At 33.6% G+C, this 23,939-nt stretch overlaps 1 protein-coding gene across 1 annotated transcript in view; it reads left to right on the top strand.

The window, feature by feature from the left end:
* Positions 1-23,939, top strand: part of LOC130448080 (uncharacterized) — a 167,237-nt gene that overhangs the window by 90,737 nt on the left and 52,561 nt on the right. Inside the window, exon 3 of the mRNA XM_056785270.1 lies at positions 1,941-2,077. Coding sequence (XP_056641248.1) covers positions 1,941-2,077 — 137 coding nt within the window. The remainder of the gene's footprint in view (positions 1-1,940; positions 2,078-23,939) is intronic.

Below are 23,939 nucleotides of genomic sequence, written 5' to 3'. Positions count from 1 at the left end.
AATACTCATTACTGCCTTTTTTATTAATTAACATCACCATTGATGTCGTTAAATCCGTAAAATTCTTGGGGCTTGTCGCATCTTCGATACGCCCTTTCCTTCTGGGGTACGTGTGGTACGACTCAATTTGAACGAGTTTTCAAACTACAAAAGAGAGCTGTTAGATATTTACTCGGACTAAACGTTCAGACGTTTGTCTGAATCGTAAGCACGCTTCTCCAGTTTCAGAGAGAAGCACGACCTTTAGAATTAGTTAAGTGCTCAATATTTTACAATGAAAAAAAAATGCTCAATCACTTACCAATTGAAATCAACTTTTCCCGCATTCTGCAATAATTCGAGGGCATATTTACTGGAAAGTGACTTCTACTCTATAAATAACTTCTATTCTGAAAATAGTATTCAATTTTTAGACTTGCTGGACTTATATACTAATTTTAACCTAAAATTTTGTACTCATTGTGATTTTCTTCTATATATCGAAATTTTATTTCATTTGTATCTTAATTTAGTTATCAAATTGTACAATTTTTTACAATAAAGCATTTCTCTCTCTCTGAGTATAATTTTTTAATAATAATCCTGCATAATTAGTTATAATTTATAGTATTAATCTGCAATATGAAACCGCAAATTATTTCTCAAGTGCGGCACTGTTAGATTTTCGGATTTGGCGTTTTCAGTTCTGATCACGTGCACTACGCGTGTTAATGTTTTGGTTTACTATTTTTCATCAATAAATAGACTTCAATTTTTTTACCAAAAACTTTATATATGCGAGTACAATGCGAGTATTGGCAACAAAAAATTTTGAGGCTCTTTCAAAACTTTGAACTTTTGTGAATTGTAATTTTTGGCTCTCTTGACTAAGAAATCGCTGACCTCTAATCTAGGCAAAAGTAATCATACAATTGACATTACATTTTTTAAGATTTGACTTCTGCACGACTCCTGGACAAAGTTCTTAGCGTCTTGAGGAAGATACTGAATGGAACTTTCAATATATCCAATCAATTCCTCAAAATCACCATTTCGAGTAACAATAAAACCCAAACCCCTATTCAACAACTCAATTTTTTTTTCTGTTAAATGTCTGGGAAGAAAGTTTTTCTACAATGTTGATTGACTTCAAAGAAATTTTCTTTGTTTGCGGTTCCAACTTCTCCAATATCTTACTCAAAACATACATCTTCTTCTTAAATTTTGAATCAGTGATCCTGAATATGTTTCTTTGAAACTCATACCAATTTTAAAATTTTAAATCGCTTAATTTGTGTATTAGGTTCTGCACGCCTCCTAGACGAAGCTCCTAGCGTCTTAAGGAAGATACTGAATGGAACTTTCAGTATATCCAATCCCTTATTCCACAACTCCATCTCTTTTCTGTCGAACATCTGGAAAGAAAGTTTGTCCACAATGTCGATGGGATTCAAAGAAATTTTTCTTCTTTTGCGGTTTCAAGTTCTTTAATTTCTTACTAGAAACAGACATTACTATAGAGATATTTGATTTCTAGATCCAGTCATTTCCAGAACTCTGCCTGAAATCATGTTCAGGCCGGCCTAAGCATCATGACCACTGAAGATAAATGTACAGTATTGATCAATAATCATGATTGACAACTCACTGGTCCAGCTTAGATCAATAAATCTTAGGATCTGTCTGCGTATTTCATCAGTGAAAAGTATATTGAGAGAACTTGGTCTTTTTGGAAGATTATCAGTGAAGCAACCTCTTTCAACATTTCAAAAATAAAATTAACACACTACAATACAATAAAGAACATAAAAATTGAGAGTATGAAGTGTTGGAATGACGATACAATGAATGTTTTTGTTCTTTTCAATATTATTAACATATGAGACAGAAATACCTTAAATAATAAATGAACTAAATGATATTTCATGAACTAATTATATTGATAATGATTCTTGTTTCAGCTTGCAACATGACCTATTACGGATACGTGGGCATTACTTACGAAATAGAGATAAAACGACCCTCGGAGATCCGAATACCCTTTGTCTGTTTCCTGAACTTCACAGCTGGCGGAGGAGCTTTAGGAGAACTCGTTCAGGTAATGATGTTTCCAACTTTTATGCTAATAATACACATACATACACTTGGTGAATTCAAAAGTCTCGGGCGCTTACATTATTTTCAGTCCTTTGGGAAAATTTATGGATACGTGATCATAATCTTAATCTACCCAACTTTCGTACAGGTTTATTATCAGAATTACATCGTTACCGACGAGGGATACTTTGTATGGTGCTTATTCAGTGAAGTTTTAATAGTGGTCGCATGTTTTGTTAAAATAAACTACACAAACCTTCAATTATTTGTAAAATCGTCTATTGAGAAAATATTACCAACTTAAAAATGTGCAAAAAACTCAATAGTCAAACGTACTCTTATTGTAACTCGATAAAAAAACCATTCGCCATAAAGAGACATTTTGACAAAAATTATCATTTCTTGGAGAATTATAAGTGTCTGTAAACTAAGTGTAGAAATTCCTTCAATTATTATTGTCTACACTAAGAATTTATAACTAGCTTTAAAGGCTTTGTTCTCTTCAGTCTTCTCTCTAGGTTAATGTTGTCGAGGAGTTTCAAGAGCTGCTGTTCGCGAATTTTGTGTGGATAACTGCCTCAATGTGTCTATCTTCAGGTCTCGATGAAGATCGCTATTACGAAAGTACCAGGGTGCATCAACGATGCTCCTTAGCGTTTAATTTTAAACTCTTTGGATTATTTGGGTGTTGCTTTCGCTAGCACATCCCCATAATTCAACTTCCAGGTTCCATGATTTGTTCATATGCAAGTACTTTATTATAAATTTATGGATTGTCTTCATAGCAACCAATACATTTTCTTGTATCTCATATCTAGCTTTTCTGATTTTTTTAGGTGAAGTTTCCAGCGTAAATTCGCATCTAGTGTTAGCCCCAGATATTTTGCTGTATCAGCATATGGTACCTGTTCATATAGTTTATTCGTACTGATACTTTTCATTTGTGAAATTAACTTATCCCTCATTTTTTTTAATAGATCAATTGATATCTGAAGGTTGATGGTTGCTTCTTCGTGTCCTCCGCAAACTTCATTGATATCACTGGTGTCTTTTAAGTCTGAGTAAGCATCGTCTTGCTTTATTCTGAAAGTTCGCTCTTTTACGAGGTCTGGCTATTGAATAACGAGACTGCGCACCTAGAGGGCGCCCTAGGCACGTTTCCGTCACTATTATAGTATTTTTACAGTAGCGGTTTGTTTTTTTCTCCAACCGAAAACTATGTGTCGAAAAACATATTAACTTCTCGTTGAATTGAAAAAAACTCCAACTAAGTATTATAAATTATTGCAAGAGGCCTATCTCGTGCGCCTGTTTTTGAGTTGTGTAAGCGGTTTAGTGAAGGCCGAGAGATCACTGAAGATGACCACCGCCCAGGTCTCTTTGTGACTGTTTCAACTCCGAGAACAGTGACCAAAATCAACCAAATCGTGCATGCAGATCGTCGAATGAGCATCCGGATGATTGTCAAAGCTGTAAAAGCCGTTAAATAAACGATTAGAAAAATTTCACACGAGGAATAACACATCTGACTCCTGACCAAAAGCTTTTGAGTCAACGGGTCTGTTCATATTTCCTTGAAAAGTTAGAAGAAGATCTGCTTCGAAAGAGACCCGATTTGAGTCAATGAAAGCGGTAAAGCAAAAAAAAACGGCATAACTCCTAAATCCCTTCACCAAAGAAGACTTCCAGCTTCGATTAATGAGAAAAATGTTTATAATTAAACCCTTTTTTATAAACTAGTCTTGTTATTTAATAGCCAGACTCGTATATAGGTCTGTAATCGTTTTTGGTGAGGAAAAAGTTTATTAAGTTCATATTTGAAACCTTCATACCAAACTTTGTCAAATGCCTCAGCTACGTCTAAGAAAATAAAGGAACAGACTTTTTCTTTTCTAGTGATTTTTCTTTGACATCGCTTATCCTGTGTACTTGGTCTATGATGGAGTGGTTTGCCCTAAATCCCTTAGTTATCTTTCTTCAAGTATAAGGCTCAATCTTCTCAGTACTATTTCCTCGAATAACTTTGATATCATTGGTAATAGTGATATTGGTCAGAAGATACTACGTTTGAAGGTTTTCCTGGTTTGGGAATCATCATGACTTCAGCTACTTTCCACAAGGTACATACTCAAAGCGAAATAGGCGTTAATTTGATCACAGCTTTCTTTGGTGAATGTTTTAGTATTTCCTCTGAGATTAAATAAAAGCCAGGAGATTTATTCGGGTTAATATTCACTTTAATCATTGTGGATACTTCCTTTGGGGTGGTATAAGTGATTTTGTATTGATTGTTCGAGTCGTTTTTCTCCTTAGGTAGCTGTAAAAAAGTGTGCTAATGTTCTGCAAATCTATTTGTTTTATATTGATTATTTCTAGATCAGCTACCATCTCGGTCTTTGATTAGAGGATTTTAGATGATGGGTCTCATTATTTTTTAGTCATAGACTTATCGTTGGTTAATTTGTTTAAATACCCACTTATAGTCTAGTTTTTGATATTTTCGATTCTCCTTTTCAGTTGTTGTTCAGAAAAATTCAGAAAAAACCGTTTGTTCATAATTTGTTCAAAGAATTGCGATTTAAACAAAATTTACCTGTTTTTCGCAAAAACGCAGGGTATATTTGGATTCAGTGATTCAAAATACATAATGAGTGCACTGTTTTATCCTTGGCCTTGATTTAACACGGCATTATTAACAGCTCCTGTACTATTAGTTGAATGTCAATACGAATTTTAACTTCCATACCCTGGACTAATGATACAACATCGAACCTTCTGGGATTCAACCGTTCGTTAGTCTGTAAACCGTGTTTTGTGAATGTAACCACAAAATTTCCATGTGCTTCTCATACACAGTCTGCGAAACATCACGAATAATTCAGTTTATTACATTCCAGATATTTTCGTTTATTAAATTCTGGTTTTGTCATTTGTTTGCTTGAGATATTTTGTTTTGGTATTCCTCGAAATGTTTCTATATATTATAATTCTTTCGCACAATATTTCATGATATGTACGTTAAAGGATTCAATAGCAATCGAACATGGTGATATCAAAGTTTTTGCCCACCCTCTAGTTTGCGTGATACACAACAAATAAAAAAAATATCATAGATTTTGATATTTATATTATCATCGATGAACCCTCTTTGCTTTTATTATTTCGGTGCACAATTTTTGACTTCTTTTTTCAAATACCTTTAATTTTTATCAGGTCTCCTTCCTTTGATCTGCGCACAAACACTTAGATCCAAAAACCTCAATCTTTGACTCATCACTATATGAAACTCTCTTCTATTTTTCATATAATTTTTGTTCTTTAGCCTACTGCGAAGGTTTTTCTCACAATCAATCTTCCAAAAAGACCAAGATGATCCCAAAAGTACCTGGAATGACCTAGAGATGGCGGTAGTTGGCATATATTTCAAGATGCCACGTTGTTTGCTATTTCTTTGGCAACATTTTCAGTGAATTTGTAAACATTATTTGAAAGGAGTTAGCCCAAACAATAAAAAAGAGAACTTGATTTTACCCTGGATAATATTGGTCCAGTAAAATATTGGGTGGCAAAGTTTAGACGAGACCGTACGATCTGCGAAGACTAGCATAGCAGTGGTTGACCAAATGCGGTGACGATTAAGAATATATGGAAAAAATGAAGATGTTTCCATCGAGTGTTTGACAATGTACAAAACAATGTACTGGAAAAGGATATCCGGATCCAAAGAAGGCAAAGATCGTTACATCTGTAGGATGTGTTATGGAATAATTTTCATTGATTATCTTGAAAAAGGAAAAACCATCGACGGCGAGTATTATTCAATATTTGAGCGAAGAAATCATGTATAAACAGCTAAGAAGAAAGTGTTGTTTCATCAAGACTATGCACCAACTCACAAATCTGCTATCGCAATGGCCAAAACTAATTAATTAAAGTTTGAATCGCTACTTCATCCTCCCTATTCGCCAGTTTTAGCCTTTTAGAATTATTTTCTGTTTCCAGACTTTAGAACATCGCTGGGAAAAGTGTTACGGATTCTACAATGCAGAAGAAGAAAAACTCGATTAAAAGAACTGAAGCGGTCTCCAAAAAAATTTTCTTTTCTCGTCGAAAATTGCTGTTGCTATATCGGAATAATCTCATTGGTCAATTTTATCAGTTTTTTTGGGCTATCGGTCTCGCCAACTTTTTGTATTATACAGAATTTGTTCTAAAAATAGTAGGAATCATTTATTTTTTAAGATATTTATTCTTGTACATAGTATAAACAACAAGAATTTCTCAATATAATACTCTTCCGCAACTACACACTGTTGCCAACTAGTTTTCCTGCGCCTTCTGGCACGCTGATCAGCTCATCCGTTACGGGCTGTTGGATCGCTTCTATCGACCCGTGATTTTCCCCCCTGAGCGTCTATTTTTCTCGGGAATAGAAAAAAGTTTGGTGGGGCCAAGAAGATCCTTACAGATCGCTTTTTAGTTGCTCCTCTGATAGTTTTGCTCGCACTTTTCTCATGGCATCTTCAGTTTTCTATCACGATCTCAAAACTTGGGTTTAAAGCGCGTAAAGTCGCTTGATATATACTCATAAACTTTTAATCTCGCAAATTCATATTCATCATCCTTACAATGTTTTCGAGCATTTATTGATTTTGTTTTACTGCAAACTTCCTACATTAAGTTAATTCCAATTTCAGATTTTAAATTTTTCTCATTGCAATCATCGGCATATGCTACTATTCAACCCCTGTTCGTTCTAAAACTCCCCCTATTGGAGTTTCTCGTGCTCCAGAACTAATTTAATTACAGTGTTTAATCGAAAGGAATCAATTTATTAATTCGGACTGAAATCTATTTGTTCTTTAGTTCAAAACAAACAAAAACTGATACAAATTAACTATATTTTCCTCTAACAATGTTGAATATGTTGTTACATTTCCAATTCCGATTTCCGTCTGGAAAAGAACCAAATACAGTTTAAAATAAAGAACATACAGATACAAAACTGATTTTTTTTCATTGTATTCTTCAACTATTAAGTAAAATTCTTGAGCAATGCGTCCGAGGGAGACACTCTTACCAAATTAAGGAAAAAAACCGTCAGTCCACGTGGACTCATCATCTCCACTGTTTATCAATAGAAATATCGAATCGTAAACATAAATGCAGTTCTATTGGTCGAAACCTTATGTACACAATTTCTTCGTGAAGAAAATTCTAGCAGCAGACCACCAATAGCTTTGGAAAAACATGTTATCAAAGAAGATGAGTATGGTTTCACTCTCTCTACAACCTATCAAAGAATTTATTTTCTTCTTTGTTTGTTGTTTGAAATTTCGTTTTCCAGAAAAAAAAACGAATGGGGTACAAAAAGGGCTCAGCTGACGTCTGGTATCCTGTTTAAACCAAACTCGCTTACAGGCCGGTATATGTTACTCGTCATTTACGTTTTATAATATAATATTCAGTTGTAGCAAGTTAACTAGGGTATAATAATGATTTTTGTCCAAGTTCCAAGTAGGACTACAATTAAGTGCATCTGTCTGAATAACGATGTATAATGCTGTCCAATTTATAATGATTCGAGTGCCTTTTAAAGCATAAGATAAATATTTTTAAAAGTATTTATAAAAATAATAAGTTTAGAAAATGAGGTATCTACGCCTATGGTAGATCAAACAAAGTTGTCGGCGAGGGTTTCGAACCAGTTTTTATAATCTGCAATTGATATTGGAAGAATTATATTAATATCCCGATGCGGCTTTTAGACATGGGATCAGAGAATACATATTTTCAAATATAAAATTAGTTTTAAAGAAATTTAAATACTCTAAGAATCAATGACCGATCTGTATGGAATCAAAAATTGTTAATTTTATATTTGGCCAGCGAAGTGGATACACAAAATGCTCATTTGGGACAGTAGAGCCGTTGGTTAGTAGAGATTTCACATTTCCACCATTACATATTAAGCTAAGGCATGATAGAGCAATTTTTAAAAGCATTGGACAAGGAAGGAGATTGTTTTAATTACATTTGCAGAAAATGTATGGCTTGGTGAGATTCATCTAATTCATAAATTTCTTCAAATAAATAGAAATATGGCGTTATTTTGTCCATGGGCGAATGAAGACAATGAAATTGAACATTGTAGTGATAATTAAGATATATACAAACACAGCAAATTATTGGATAACCGAATCTTTAAGGATCGTTCGATGGCAACAAGATTATTTAGATAATCTATTATTGATACCATGTTTTGTTTTTTCTATGGAAGTTAGAGGCAATCTATGTATGTAAAAAATGTCCGTTAATTAATTCATTTGAAAACTCAAGTTATCACGTAGATAGAGTGGAAAATCATCTTTCTCTCCGTTCCAGTTGTTTATCGAAGAATCAATCTAGATGATTCTAGAACCAAGATGGAATATTTAATAATCGAAATCTTTAATGAATTAATCATACAGTTAGGTACATAACTGATTTCTTTCATTGTATCAATTGCAGAAGACAATTGTCTGTGATAAGCAGTGGCGTCGTTCAGTGAGATTCATTTAATTCAAAACACAGAAAAATTTTATACAAATTAACTATATTTTCTGAAACAATGTTGAATATTCAAATATTGTGTTGTTAGATTTTCCATTCCAGTGGAAATAAATTTGGTTTTGACAATATAGAAGCCAAATTCGTTTCATTTATCACGTATATAGTTCAATTTAAACATATTCGTTCAATTTTCCGTATGGAACAGTTTTCACAACTAGATTTTCAAGATTTCTAATAAACCACATACAGGTACAAAACTGATTTTTTTTTTCGTTGTGTCCTTCAACGTTTCAGTAAAATCCTTGAGCAATGCGTCCGAGGGAGGCACTATTACCAAATTAAGAAATGAAAAATGATTTCATACTCCCGGTATGAAATTCGGTAAACATCTAACAAACCGTCAGTCCACGTGGACTCATCATCTCCACTGTTTACCAATAAAAACATCGAATCGTAAACATAAATGCGTTTCTATTGGCCGAAACTGTCGGGAGGCGTATGTACACAATTACTTTGGAATATTCCAGCCAAAAAGTATGCGATAAACAGTGGCGTGGCTTGGTGAGATTCATTTGATTCATAAATTTCTTTAAACAAATAGAAATATGGCGATCTTTATACCATTGGAGAATGAAGACAATAAAATTGCACAGTCTATGGAAGTTAGAGGCAAGTCGAATAATCTGTGTATGTAAATAAATGTCCGTCAGTTAACGGCAACAAAAACCACTGTTGATTAGGGTATATTAAGTCAATGCAAATAAGTTTGAGGTTATAAAAAATCAACGAAATATGTCGTTTTAAAGTTTTATACCTGCTACGGAATTTTAATTATATTTCGTAAAAATAAAAATTCAAAACTGAACAGTATTATAAATTACGTTTTACGGCCGACATAATCCACAAAATGTTCCGTTCTAGTTAACCACCAAACTGGAAAGTTTAAATATTTGGCAAACACCGCCGAAGTTCGGAGACACGTACTGATGTAAATTTTTAAAAGTGGTGCAAGGAAATGGTTCTCCTGCGGATTTCTTGAGCTCGATTTATTTTATTCACTTGTCTTTACATATATTTTCGAATAGATTGCTCGGAATTTCCAAAATAGATTTAAAAATTGAATCGGGGCAGTTTATCTACTACAAAATGTTGATTCTATCATAAATTATGATATCGAACGATTAAATTTGTAGCAGGCAAGGACACATCGATAAAAAGAGCGAATTAAAGATCGGTAAACTCTTGCAATCAGTCTCAGCATGACTATTTCAACAGTTCAGTAGATTTAGCAGCATTACCAAGAAACTAGACTCTGTAAACATTGGATAAAATACTTTCCTCGTCGATGAGCTGTGACAGATTTATTAATGTATTTACTCTATTCAACGAAAAGAACTAAAGGTAAACACGAAGTAGATGTTCGAAACAAAACAGAGACTTTGAAATCAACGAAGGAGTTTACGCCCGCCACCGTTAACAGAGTTAGGCACAGGAATGTGTAAATTCAAAAGGAAAACGATCAATAACAAAACAATATCGTTCACAAGTAATCATTTATCATTATAACAAAAACGATATTAGTGTTATCCACCTAGAATTCATTTGAAAACTCAAGTTATCTTGAAGATAAAGTGGAGAATCATCTTTCTTTCCGTTCCAGTGGTTTATCGAAGAATCAATTAATCTAGATGATTTCTTAACACATTAATAGGAGTTCAATAGAAAGACTACCAATAAAATAAAGACCGCCTCTTCTAACGCTGCTAGGTGTCCAGATATCACAATGAGAACGTTTCCACCATGTCCAAGTCTGATCGATACTTTTTTCGGCTTATCCCATAAATGTTCCGTTAGATTTAGATCAAGACTATATGCTGGCCACTCCATCGACTTCTGTAATGTGATCTGGCACGATTCTGATGATGCGTGGCCTTACATTGTCATCCATAAAGGTAAATTCGTCTCCAATGTAATCGACGAAAGATACCAAACGAATTGGTACAATTTTCTCGACATATCTATCAGCTGTTAAGCCTCTTCTTCCGTGAACATGGTCGCCCCTACGAATGAGTGAACACAGGATTTTGTTGGTGCACCCTAGATTATACAGAAACCACTCCCATAAGAAGTCGCTCTTCAAAGCAGCAATCTGCAAATCGCTCTCTTGGTCTTTGGTACACTTTCCTTCTTCGGTAGAGGTATATTGTATCCTCATCTGAGAAAAGAACAGATCTCCATTGATCCAACGTCTAATTAGATGATCCTGTGCAAAATCCAGACGTGCTTGCGAAGTTTCGGACCAATTGCAGGTGTTTTAGACGTCAGGTTTTCCTGGTTCATTTCATTATAACAAAAACGATTTTAGCGAAATTCATTTACCGAAATTCGTGTAACTGGTTTCTTTCGTTCGGCTACCATATATTTTACTTTGTTCTTTATATTTCTTCAGTTTTCAATTGTTGTGCTTGCAAGATATCGCATCCATGTGTCTTCTTTCTTTCTATTCGTTCTATTACTTCTTCCTCTTCAAATTTATCTATCCTTTTAGTTCCAAGTTCAGATACGGATGTTCTACCACTTCCAGCATTAATCTGAAGTTCAAACTCCAGCATCTTGGGCAGGTCCTTTGACTTATTTGAAAGCCATCAACGTTTCTAGCACAAAATCTTCATCAACGACCCCTTCGCTTAGTGGCGCCACATATTTATGGTGTGCCTACTGAGCTGTCCCCTTTGATCCTTGAAGGAGTCAATAGTGGTTCAACAGAGTTAAATGTTTACAAGAAAATGTTTCCTCATAGCCCAGCATACGAGCTCGAGGTTGCAAAAGTTCAATGTTAGTTAGTTTCAAGTCGTATATAAGATTATATGTGAAGGAATAAAAAGGAAATTAAAGATAATAATTTCATGCTAGGTAATGTAGAAGAAAAAAAACGATTGTTTGAAACAAAACGCGATAAGGGAAATGAATCATTTGAGTTGGCTGTACGGGGTGTGGACTCGCATCCCCCTAGATCCGGCGCTGACAGGAGGATTGGTAACATAACTAGCACTGTAAATCTTTTCTGAACAACACTACATGTTTTGTATATCGTATTCATGTTTATGATTTAACACAAACATGGAAATTCGAAACAATTTTTAAATTTATGGTAGAGCGATACGAATTTTCCGCATTTTGACTACCTCATATCGTCTATATATATTCTGAGTATTGCTATCTACTATAAACTCGTACAATATTTTGTTTAGTACTATATGGGATACAAAATGGAGCCTGTAGTTTTATTTATTACAGAAATTGACTGTTTTTGTTTCGATTTATCTGAAGTAATTAACTATAAACACAAGAAGTGTGTCCAAGAAGTAAACAGATACAATGGTGTGTCCTCATAATTTCCTATCCAATTTTTCATATAAACAATAACATACTTTACAAACTTTTTTATGAAAACTCGTATCCTCCAAATCTTTAAAAACGAATTTTGTATAATACATCTGACATTGACATAAGCATTGAATCGTCATTTTCAAACGTCATTTCTAACATTACTATTCCATATATTTATACACCTTTACCATAAATAAAATCAGTTACTCTTAAACTTTCTGGAACCTTTAAACAACACAATATTAAAATAGTATACAGTGAAACCTTTAATATTCAACATAGTGAATGGTTTACCTTGTTTAAATTGTGAGAAAAAGTACATTGGTCAGTCGAAAAGGTCACTGATCAATCGGATAACTTCCCACCAGAGTGATAGCTGATTATATCCTGATAGATGTTCATTAGCGACTCAAGTCTATCATGAAGGACACAATACGAAATATGAATCTTCCACAGTTTTGACAACTGAAAAAAACTACAAAAAACGTTTATTTTCAGAAACAACATATATTGCCCAAAATGATCAAGGCATTGATAAGAAAACTGATTTAAATAACCTCAATGTGATTTATGCATATCTTTTAGATTTTGAAAAAAACAAATTCTATAAAAATTCAACGCCATTAACAACCAACTAACCTCACCTAACCAATAAATTTCAACTTCACTTATAACGACCTAACCTATAAAATTTATTGGCATTTATATTATAGCCAATGAATATTCAACTACATTCATAACGACCTAACCTATTGAAATTTAATGTTATCCATAAATTTACCAATCAATATTAAACATCATTCACTACAACTTATCCTTATCTAACCTATTAAAATTCAACGTCATTCATAATCTAACCAATCAAAAATTAATAAAAATTCCTATAGTAACCAGAATCAATATTTCAATTGAAATATTGAATTTTGAATTCTATGAGTTTAAAAATTTATACAAGTTCTAATACTATCAAAAATCTTAATTATATAAATACATAAGTATTCGAAAGCTCGGAAAATATATTAAAGTTGATCCACTTTGGTGTTTCGTTTCCACGTTCCCAATAAGAAACCGCATTGCTCAAGGATTTTACTGGAACGTTGAAGGATACAATGAAAAAAAATCTGTTTTCTACCTAAATGTTCGGTTATTGCCATAAAATAACTTACTGTGTTTGTATATCTTAATTCTCACTACACTGTGCAATTTTGTCTTCATTTTCTTCATTCGCCCATGGACAAAATAACGCATATTTCTATTTATTTGAAGAAATTTATGAATTAGATGAATCTCACCAAGCCACGCCTCTGCTTATCGCACACTTTTTAGCTGAAATGTTTCATAGTAATTGTGTACATATCCCTTCCGACAGCTTGCATTTATGTTTACGATGAGTCTACGTGGACTGCCGGTTTGTTAGATGTTTACCGAATTTTATACGGGGTGTGAACATTATTTTTCATTTATTAATTTGGTATGAGTGCCTTTCTCGGACACATTGCTCAAGGATTATACTGAAACGGTGAAGGACACAACGAAAAAAAAATCAGTTTTGTACCTGTATGTTCTTTATTATAAAATGTATATGGTTTATTAGAAATCTTGAAAATCTAGTTGTGAAAACTGTTCCATACGGAAAATTGAACGAATATGTTTAAATTGAACTATATAAATGATAAATGAAACGGATTTGGCTTCTATATTATCAAAACAAAATTTATTTCTACTGGAATAGGAAATCTAACAACACAATATATGAATATTCAACATTGTTTGAGAAAAATATAGTTAATTTGTATAAAATTTTTCTGTGTTTTGAATTATATGAATCTCACTGAACGACGCCACTGCTTATCACAGACTGCCTTCTGCAATTGATAATGGAACAACTATATCAATATCAATTAATAAAAAATTGAGACTGGATCCTTTCATAGGCGACCTGGAACCGGTAGAAACCGATTTACAAATAATCTCACCCCTTATTTTACACAAAAACTTTTTCGTTGGTCTGTCGTTATTCAATTCAATATTTATTTGAAAAACTCCCTACATAATATTACATTGTAATAATTAAAAAAATAATATGATTATTAACTCATTGGTGAAGCATATTATTTACATTTTCGGAACGTCGTTTACCAAGAAAGATTAACGAATCGTAATTGAACGATCTCAGCTGCAGTTTCTTGAGTAAATATTTAATCAAAGTTTGCTGACGGGGTTATTTCCGGTTCAATACTGAAACCAACAGGCGTAAGATACGAAGGATGCAAACAAAGCATTCCATGCACCTCCATATAAACTTTCGCAATTTTCTACTATAATGAAGACTTGTTTGTATAACAAAAGTTATAATTTCAAGACTTGTTTACTACGAAAATTTAAGCATTAGAAGCTGACAGTGACATGGACATGATTAGGAATGATTTTTATATGATAACCATCACTCGATACAGAACCGGACTTAGGCATGGGCCAACCCGGGCGTGCGCCGGCGGCCCCCGCTGCGGGGGGGGGCCTCGCGACGAGCCATATGATTGATTTTTAACAACCCTAAGGACTTCGATGCAGCCAATATAGAGTCTGAATTTATTCATTTTAAATGCCATCTACTAAACGCAAATGTTTTCGAACCAACCAAAAAACTTTTCATTGGTGAAATGTATCAATTTATGTATGAAGAAAAACTATTTGCTATTTTTTCAAATGTTGAGATCGCTATGCGAATATTTTTAAGTATAATGCCATCAAATGCTAGTGGGGAAAGATCGTTTTCAAGGCTCTCCTTAATTAAAGATGACCACCGAACCACAATGACTCAAAAAAAACTAAATCAATATAGCGTATTGTGTATTGAAAATGAGCTACTGAAATCGATTGACTGCACTAGTGTTATTGAAGAATTTGTAGGTAGCAAAATAAGAAAAAAATGTTTTTAATTTATGAACGTAATTTTGTACTATTTTTAGTTAGAAATAATGAATAAATTGACTATAATGAAAAATCAACTTGATGTAAGAATTCACGTAAAACGCCCGCCTTACATAGGCCCCTTAAGTATTTTGGCCCGGGGGCCACGATGACTCTAAGTCCGGCTCTGACTCGATATGTCGTATGACTAACTAGACAAACACATTTTTGCGCCAGAATCGATTTTATTCATCAATGTCATCTCCTTCGACGCTTCTCTAACTTCTCGATGCCGTGCTTGGAGAAGGATTTGACTTTTACCTCAAAATAGGCTTCAATTACAGCAATTTCTTTTTCATTTGTCCTGAATGACGTTCACTAGTCACCGGGGGCCACTTCTGGACTATATGGTGGATAAGGACACAATTCATTCCATGTAATCATCGTTGCCATCGAGTTGTGAATCGATGCAACGTCTTGGTGAAACAATGGTTAATCATACTCCATTTGAGGCCGTTTTTTCTTGATTTTTGCATTCAAACTATCCAACAACTCTATGTAGTATTCGCTATTGATTGTCTCTTCCTTTTGGAGACAGTCAATGAACAATATTCCCCGCGCATCCCAAAATACTGAAGACAGAACCTTCCCAGCTGACTGTTCTGTCTTTGGAGGCTTAGGACCTAGTTCACCGGCTGCAATCCGCTCAGATGATGATTGTTCTAATTCCGTAATGAAGTGATGGATCCATGTTTCATCCATTGTCACATATCAACGCAAATAATCTGATTTATTACTTATAAACATAGCCAAATACTGCTCTGAATTATCAACATGTTGTTTTTGATCGGCTGTGAGTAAACTTTCTCATGGTCAAATGTTCATGCATAATTGTAAAAACATTGCCTTCTCATATCTTCACGGCCTGAGCTATCTCACGCAATTTCAAATAACAATTAGATGTTGCTAATTTGTAAACTTTTTTGGTGTTTTCTGCAGTAACCACTTCAATTGGACGACAAGAACAATCACCATCATCGTTATATGTACAACCGAATTTAAATTCAGTAAAACAATAAAAAATTGTTCTTTTCGATGTTACAGAATCCGGATACCACTTTTGGGGCCTTTGCTGAGCTTGTACAGTATTTTTTCTCAAGAAGCAATGATAAATTAACACACAAATTGTTTTGAAAAGTAGCTTCACTTAAATGCTTGTCACTTTTTTCTGACAAATGAAAGTTGGTATTTCATTAACTTCATATGAATTTGACAATCGCAGCGCCATCTATGTGTCAGTGACACGATTTATTGAATAATGTTCTATAGTTATCGAAAAAAGAGAAATAAAGACAAGAACATTTTACAATTTTATGGGAAAAGCGACTCGATAATATGAAATAACAATTTGTCTTGATAATACGATAATAAAATCCAACTTCATACTAAATATTGAATTATGTTTGTCTATGGTAGATTGTAGAATTCAGCTACAGAAAACATCGTTGCGCTTTCAAGATTTTTGTTCAAAAGAGAAGGCAATAGACGGTTTTTCAGTAGTTTTTCAATAAGAATGGTAAAAACCTTGTATTTTCCAGTAAGAGACTTCCTCGGGAAGTGATATTTGGCCTCATCAAAAGTATATAGATATCCAGTTATCTCAGAGAGGGTGAAGAATCAATATTAAATTGTACACCACCAATTTTTCTACGAACGACATTAACAATTAATAAAAAAGGTGGAAAAGCTGTAAAATCCTTATTAATTTAATTTAAAAAAATTAAACAAAAAGAACGAACGAGTAGATAGAATAGTTTCGAATAAAAAGCAGCTTATGCTCCAATATATGAGAAAACTGAATTTATATTCTTTAAAATAAAACCAAACGGGAATCTGATCTATTCTATTCGTTCTGTTTCCCAAATAAATAGAAAATACTAATTAATATGACACGTCCTTTTCAAATGAAACGTTAATCATAACTTCTAAAAAATTACTTACTGATAACCCATCAATGTCGCAGGAAGTTTTTTTGTGAATGTTGAGTACGATCTGCACTAGCACAATCTATTTACAAGTCGAAAGAAGAGACGGTCAGTGATTCTTTTAGATGTAATGGGAAAAGAAAGATCATCATCACTTGAAGACATTTAAGAGCTGATTTAATGATTGTTAAGTTCGTCTAGTTCGAGGTCAATAGTGTTTAATGGACGTGTTTTGTTTCTCAAATCATTGATACCAGATCAAGTTTCTTTCGAGGAATTTTTAGCTCTAAAAATGCGATCGATATAATAGTTCTTATAATTTTCCAGTATAACAATTTACTGTTATTGATATAATTGAGTTTGTGGAGATTGTCTATGATTTTTTTCAATATATAAGAGTAATCCCATATTCTTAAATCAAGTATGTCTTCCTTTTGTCGACCAGTCGTCAATAGTTCCAGAAAGATCAATTCAATCATTTGTTAAACATTAAATATTAAATTTGGAGGAGTTTTGTTTAGAAAAAATCCTTATTAACTCGTAATACAACTTTGGCGAAAACTGTTTCATGGTCAGAGGTCATTTGCTAAATATAAAATACGAAATTTGGAGGAGTTTTGATCAGAGAAAATCCTCATCAACTGGTAATACAACTCCGGCGAAAACTGCTTCATGGTCAGAGGTCATTTGCTAAATATAAAATACGAAATTTATAGGAGTTTTGTTAGGAAAAAATCCTCATCAACATTCAATGAATTTTAGTTTAAAAAATGAAATGATTAGAACGTGAATTGAGTATCATTCCAGCGCATACATTCAGTTTTTCGGGATATTGGGTGTGGGATTCACCGAGGATTTTTCCATCATTAGGTCTGCAAACTCTTCACGTCTATCAAACTCGTCATCTGACAACTCTCTAATCAACGTTACTTTATATTTATGGAATTCATTATCACGTGAAATTTTCATTACATACACAAACATATAAAGATTTTTCTGAACCAGTTTCGTTAAACTTTTTTATTAATTTATATTATTTTCGGTTAGGATATAAATTATTAAAGATATTACACACCATTTTAATTTGTTTTGTATTGTTCGATTTCTCTTTTCTTGATGATTTTATGAAATTTCTAGTTTTCTTCCTTGTTTCCTTTCATCGTTTGGCCAAATTTTTTCCAAGGACATTTTTTCGCTGCGATTACCATATCTTCTCGTTTTTTATTTAAATTTCATAATTTCCGTAGTCTTTAATCGTCTTATTTCGTAAATCCATTTTTGTTAAGTGTAGTTTGTGCTTGTACAGGGTGTAACGAGCAAACACTAGCTTCGTTATCAATATATGAGGGATCCAAATATAAACCGGAATTTTTTAATAAACTCGCGACAAATTTAGTGTCGGGAAATTATCTGCACTGAATGTTAGACTGGTCTATTACGAACCGTAGAGAACACCCGGAGACCACGTAATTTTGTTTTATACATACATACTTACTTAATATATACCAGGATTGTTCCCAAATTTTTCTATCGTTGTTTTCATATGAAAATTTAATATTTAACATAAAATCGTTTCGTTATGAGATGCAATGTGTTTTGAATCAAAATTTATTTATTGATTTCGCTTTGATTTTTCCAAAAACATTCTTTTTTCTTACTTAATAATGGATTTGAGCATGAAAACACATCGAAATGTATTGAAATGTAATCTGTTTACGTTACAAAACTGCCACTACAGTTACAAAAAGATTACATCCACAGTTTTTTAATTTTCTTTCGAAAAAGGTCCAACCCCAATCTACAGCTTCTATTCTTCTAAAAAAGATTATTCTGTTCGCAAATTTTCATCTAAATCGGATTAGTCCCGAGGACTTTGGAGACGATACCTGTTTATACCGTCCTTCGACTGGACTATGCTTTTCACTTAGAAACAATAAGAGTTTTCGAGATGGAAGAGAATAAAACAAAAGCAATCCACTCCAAGTTGATGAAACAGTTGAAAATCTTGAATTCAAGATTAATTGTTTTTTAGTGTCTTTGTTGTAGATCCGAAATCTTAACACCGAAGACTTTTGATTGAAAGTTTTCCAATTATCTAAATGCACTTTTAATTTACCAAAGTTAATACGCTGGAGTATTTCAATCACAATCATTTCTCATAGTCTCCAGAATTATTTAAGAAATGAAGTTTGATTTATTCTTCTTATAATTATGATATCAGAAACAGAAGTATGTGATTTTGATGTTACGTAGTAAAGATGCAGAAAAGTTTAAATTGACACTTCATATTATTACCTAACAACCACAAAAATGTAAATTTTCTTCTGCAACAACATATTTAAGAGCTTACCGGTATCACATTGGGCGCGAAAACGTGCCCCAGGATTTGGCTTATCGAAAAAGCTTTCTACGTATCGCTGACTCCATCTTCGTTACATTTAAAGCCCACTGTCTCCAAGCCTGCAGAGAATCGTATCTCCTGCATGTATATGAACCCTAAGAAGAGCTAATAGCCGATAATAACCTACGTTTCTTGATTTAGCATATATCTAATCGTTGAGGACAACTCCTTTGTAACTGTGGTGCTGTACAGAATCCTAATCAATTGTTGGTGTGCCCAAATTTACCAACATCTTGTACTGCAGAAAATCTGTACCTGAAAAATGACAGGGGCTTGTAATAACCTATGAAGGAGAAATAGAAGCTGATGAAGAAAACCTTAACACTTTCGAAAGATTAAATGATAAGAAAAATTTATGGGTCAAAAAAGTTAAGTGACGGACAGGAAAAAGTGATGGAAGCCGCAATATGCAATGAATTTTAGTTAAAAAAAGAAAATGTTTAGAGCGTGGATTGACTTACTACAATAAATGAGTCAAACAGCTCTTGGTTACTATTTCTATTGGAGAAAAATTAACAACCCAAATCAATTTCAACAATTAAAAATTGATCTGTAGCTTCATTGTGGACGAGAATCATTAGAAATCTTGTTTAATTAAATTGGTGAAAGGCATCAGACGTTTTGAAAAGTGTGTGGAAATTACATTTTTGTCATGTTAAGCTGAGAACTAATGGACTGCACTACGTGAACTGGATAATCAGAGATCAAAGAACTAACTAATTGTTTGAACTGTGTAGACCAATTCAATTTGCTATGGTTCCTAAGCCCGAGGCCGCACTACAGAAAGGTTAATAGGATTTTGGATGATGGATACCATCATCTAACCCTTTAAAATCATTCTAAGGAATTGTCTGGCGTGTATCCACTCATATCAGTCTACCAGGATGGAGGAAAGCGTAAATACGCCGAACCATTTAAGTTACTTCTTCTTTTTCTTTGGGTACCCTCTTGTTCTAACCCCAGCAAAGTCTCTGGTCTTTCTTTTCAGCCTCTGAAGGTTTAAACCGGTTAACTCGCGAATATTCTTCAATCATGAATCCTGTCGTCTACAAGGACCACGTTTTTTCTCGATTTTTCCTTGGATCCCAAATACCAGATACGAGGTTTTTCGAGTTTTTATTAATTCTATAAGTTCACAGATTTCTGTCATCCAGTTTTCTTTTGCGTTGACTATTTCCTTCCTTGGTCATTATTTTTATCTTCAGTTCATATGGTTTCTGTACTTGGTAATATCTCTTCATCAAGTTCTTTGCATTCCTCATTGATTTTATTGGTTTTTTAGACTTTGCATCTCTTCTTGTTTAAGTAGATTCATATCTGCTTTTCTTTTTACAGTTTTTTTTAATTGTTTTAACTTGATTTGTAATTTTGCTACTAATAAATTATGATCCGAAGAGACATCATCGCCTGGATATGTTCTTATATATTTTACTGCATTTCTATACCATTGATTTATGATAATGTGATCAATCTGGTTTCGGTCACAATTCTCATTATTCTCTAGCGATTTCCACGTGTATAGTCTGCGTGGAGGTAGTTTAAGCCAGGTGTTTATGATAGTCAGTTGTTTCTCTTGGTAAAACTGCAGTAGTCTGTCTCCTCGGAAGTTGCGAGCACCCAGTCCATGGTCCCCACATGTATTTTTGACTCTTCCGCACCTAACAAAAGCATTAAAGTCTTCAACCATTAACGTTGTTTTGTCAGCTTCAAACATGTTTTGCGCGTTCCAAGGACCGATTCGCACTGAAGAACAATTATTGATTTTTTCCACTTTCGAGTTTGTCGCGGGGATTCTTTGCATCCCTGACCACTTAAAGTCTGTCGCGGACTAGGGGCCACTGATAAAGTACTCTACATGGTTATTTTACCAGGGAAATGATAGTGCAGTCTGTTTTCTGCTCCACAGCCTTTCTGGTTCCCATTACCTTTGCTTGTGGTCAGTTCTGAACAACCAGCTGCCGTTTCTCAGTACTAGTTTCCGATCCGCCACCTGGGGAGGCACCCTATGGGGGATCTAGCAACTCCTCGTTGGATTTGAGCTACCCTCAATAAAAAATGGACTAATTATTTTGTCGCCTATTTCTCCAGCCCACACACTCAATTCATTAGATCTGCAAACTCCTTACGACTATCAAAATCGTCATCTGATAACTAACTTCACTTTGTATGGATGGAAAGTTCCATGGATATTTTGTCTAGTAATCAAGTATGGATCGTCTTCTAAGATGACACAAACATTTAAAGATTTGTTTTCAGTTGATCCAGTTTTTTTTCGCCCTGATTTAGATAAATCTTTCAAGTTTCGTTAAACTTTTTTACAAATTTACTCAAAGTAGATCTTGTTATGGGATTTCGGTTAGGATATAGATTATTAAAGATATTACACGTTTTTTGTTGACTTCTACTCCTTGCATGCAGCCACGGTTTTTTTGACAATATTTGCCCATATAATTCCCAATGAGTAAAATTTTTATCGCAGCTTTTGAGGGAATCATCTAATCGACAGTTAATTGGATACTGATTCCCTTTCAGTCCATCCAGGATGCATGTTCCCTCCATTTTCCAACCTCCATGCAACCATATTAGCATTACTAGCATTATGTATCGCGGCCTTACCTTAAAAGAAAAGACTATAAAAGCGTTTAAAGTTACTATCAAATTAAAAAGGATATAACTTTAAAACAAATATACGAAATCTGGTTGCAAAAAAGGGTTTTATTATGAGAATTATTCTACGTTTGAATGCTCCCCTTCATATTACTCCCCTCACCTCGCCACACACCTTTCCATACGTTTTTTCCATTGATCTAAGCAGTGCTGGAAGTCTTCTTTGGTGAGGACCTCTAAGAACTCTGCAATTTTTGCTTTACGGTTTCCATCGACTCAAATCGGTCCCCTTTCGAAGCAGATCTTTTTCTAACTTTCCAAGGAAATCTGACGCAAAAGCTTTTTTCTCTAACTGTTTATTTATCGGCGTTTACAGCCTTAGCAATCAACCGGATGCTTATTCAACGAACTGCGCGACAATGTGGTTGATTTCGTCACAGTTTCTGGAGTTCCGCGCAGTCTCGTTATTTAATAACCAGACCTCGTATACAGATGAATTGAATTTCACTCGTTTCTATTAAATTTCGTAATAAACAACAAAACTTTCATTTTTTGCAGAAACTAATAAGAATATATGAAACAACAATATATTAATAGATTCCTGAAATTTGATTATCGAAACGCATATCGAATTTATCATCATAATCAATATAGATTTGGAATCGTTCGTATAATTACATAGAACGTAAATTTGATAATCACTCATTATTTATAGGATAATGTGAAACTGCAGAATTGCACTCGCCGACAGGTCAACCATTACATTATAGTAATTTTACATCATAGTAACATGCTATACAGTGCCAATTATACTAGTAGATTGCTAAAGCACGAATATGGATATACAAAGTCCTACGATGCATATCAAACATTCCGAAATTATACAGCATTGACTTAATCTGCTTGAATATCAAAAAACAAAACGCTTCAGATGTATACGTTTGTTAATGGTTAAAAAAGAGAATGAAATTTGAAATGAAATGACTTATAAAATGAATGTGAAATTTTTGAGATTAGAAATCTTATTGTAGATGTATTGGGTTTGCGATACTGGAGAACCCAGTGTTAACAGCTGATCCTTTTAAAAAGTCAATAATGTGGGATGGCTGTAGCTGCTATAGATCTTCATAATCTATTTCATACGCTCCCAGGTGTGGTGCTCTAGAATTCAATAGTTCAAAATGTATATAGAGGTTATTTTCACAACTTGTTGACATTTCTCATTATATCATTATTTTTTGCTCCTTTTTTTTTTTCTTTACTAATTGTTTGTTCGTTATTTTCAAAAGACATTTTTTAATAGTTTATCATCCTTTTCTCTCAATATTCTTTTTGTAATATGGATTCGAAAAATTCTCTACTTATTACTTCTATTTTTACATTTTGTTATTTATTTCTATACTATTATCTTATCAGTCCTTCCTCTTCCTTTTCTAATTGTTTCTCAGCTGCTTCTAGCAGACCTTTTACAATACTTTTCCATCCTCTTTTCACTGTGGTATTCACTTCAATTCGATTTAAAACATACTTTACCTATTACTTCTATTTTTACATTTTGTTATTTCTTTTTATACTATTATCTTGTTCGTCCTTTCTCTTCCTTCTCTTATTGTTTCTCAGTTGCTTCTAGCAGACCTTTTACAATACTTTTCCATCCTCTTTTCACTGTGGTATTCACTTCAATTCGATTTAAAACATTCTCTACCTATTCCTTCTATTTTTAAATCTTTTTATTTCTTTTTATACTATTATCTTGTTCGTCCTTTCTCTTCCTTCTCTTATTGTTTCCCAGTTGCTTCTAGAAGACCTTTTACAATACTTTTCCATCCTCTTTTCACTGTGGTATTCACTTCAATTCGATTTAAAACATACTTTACCTATTACTTCTATTTTTACATTTTGTTATTTCTTTTTATACTATTATCTTGTTCGTCCTTTCTCTTCCTTCTCTTATTGTTTCTCAGTTGCTTCTAGCAGACCTTTTACAATACTTTTCCATCCTCTTTTCACTGTGGTAT

Source organism: Diorhabda sublineata, chromosome 8 (assembly GCF_026230105.1).
Source record: "Diorhabda sublineata isolate icDioSubl1.1 chromosome 8, icDioSubl1.1, whole genome shotgun sequence".
In the NCBI taxonomy this organism is placed as follows: Eukaryota; Metazoa; Arthropoda; class Insecta; order Coleoptera; family Chrysomelidae; genus Diorhabda; species Diorhabda sublineata.
The sequence above is the reverse complement of the archived record's forward strand: the minus strand, read 5'-3'. Positions and strand labels throughout refer to the sequence as shown.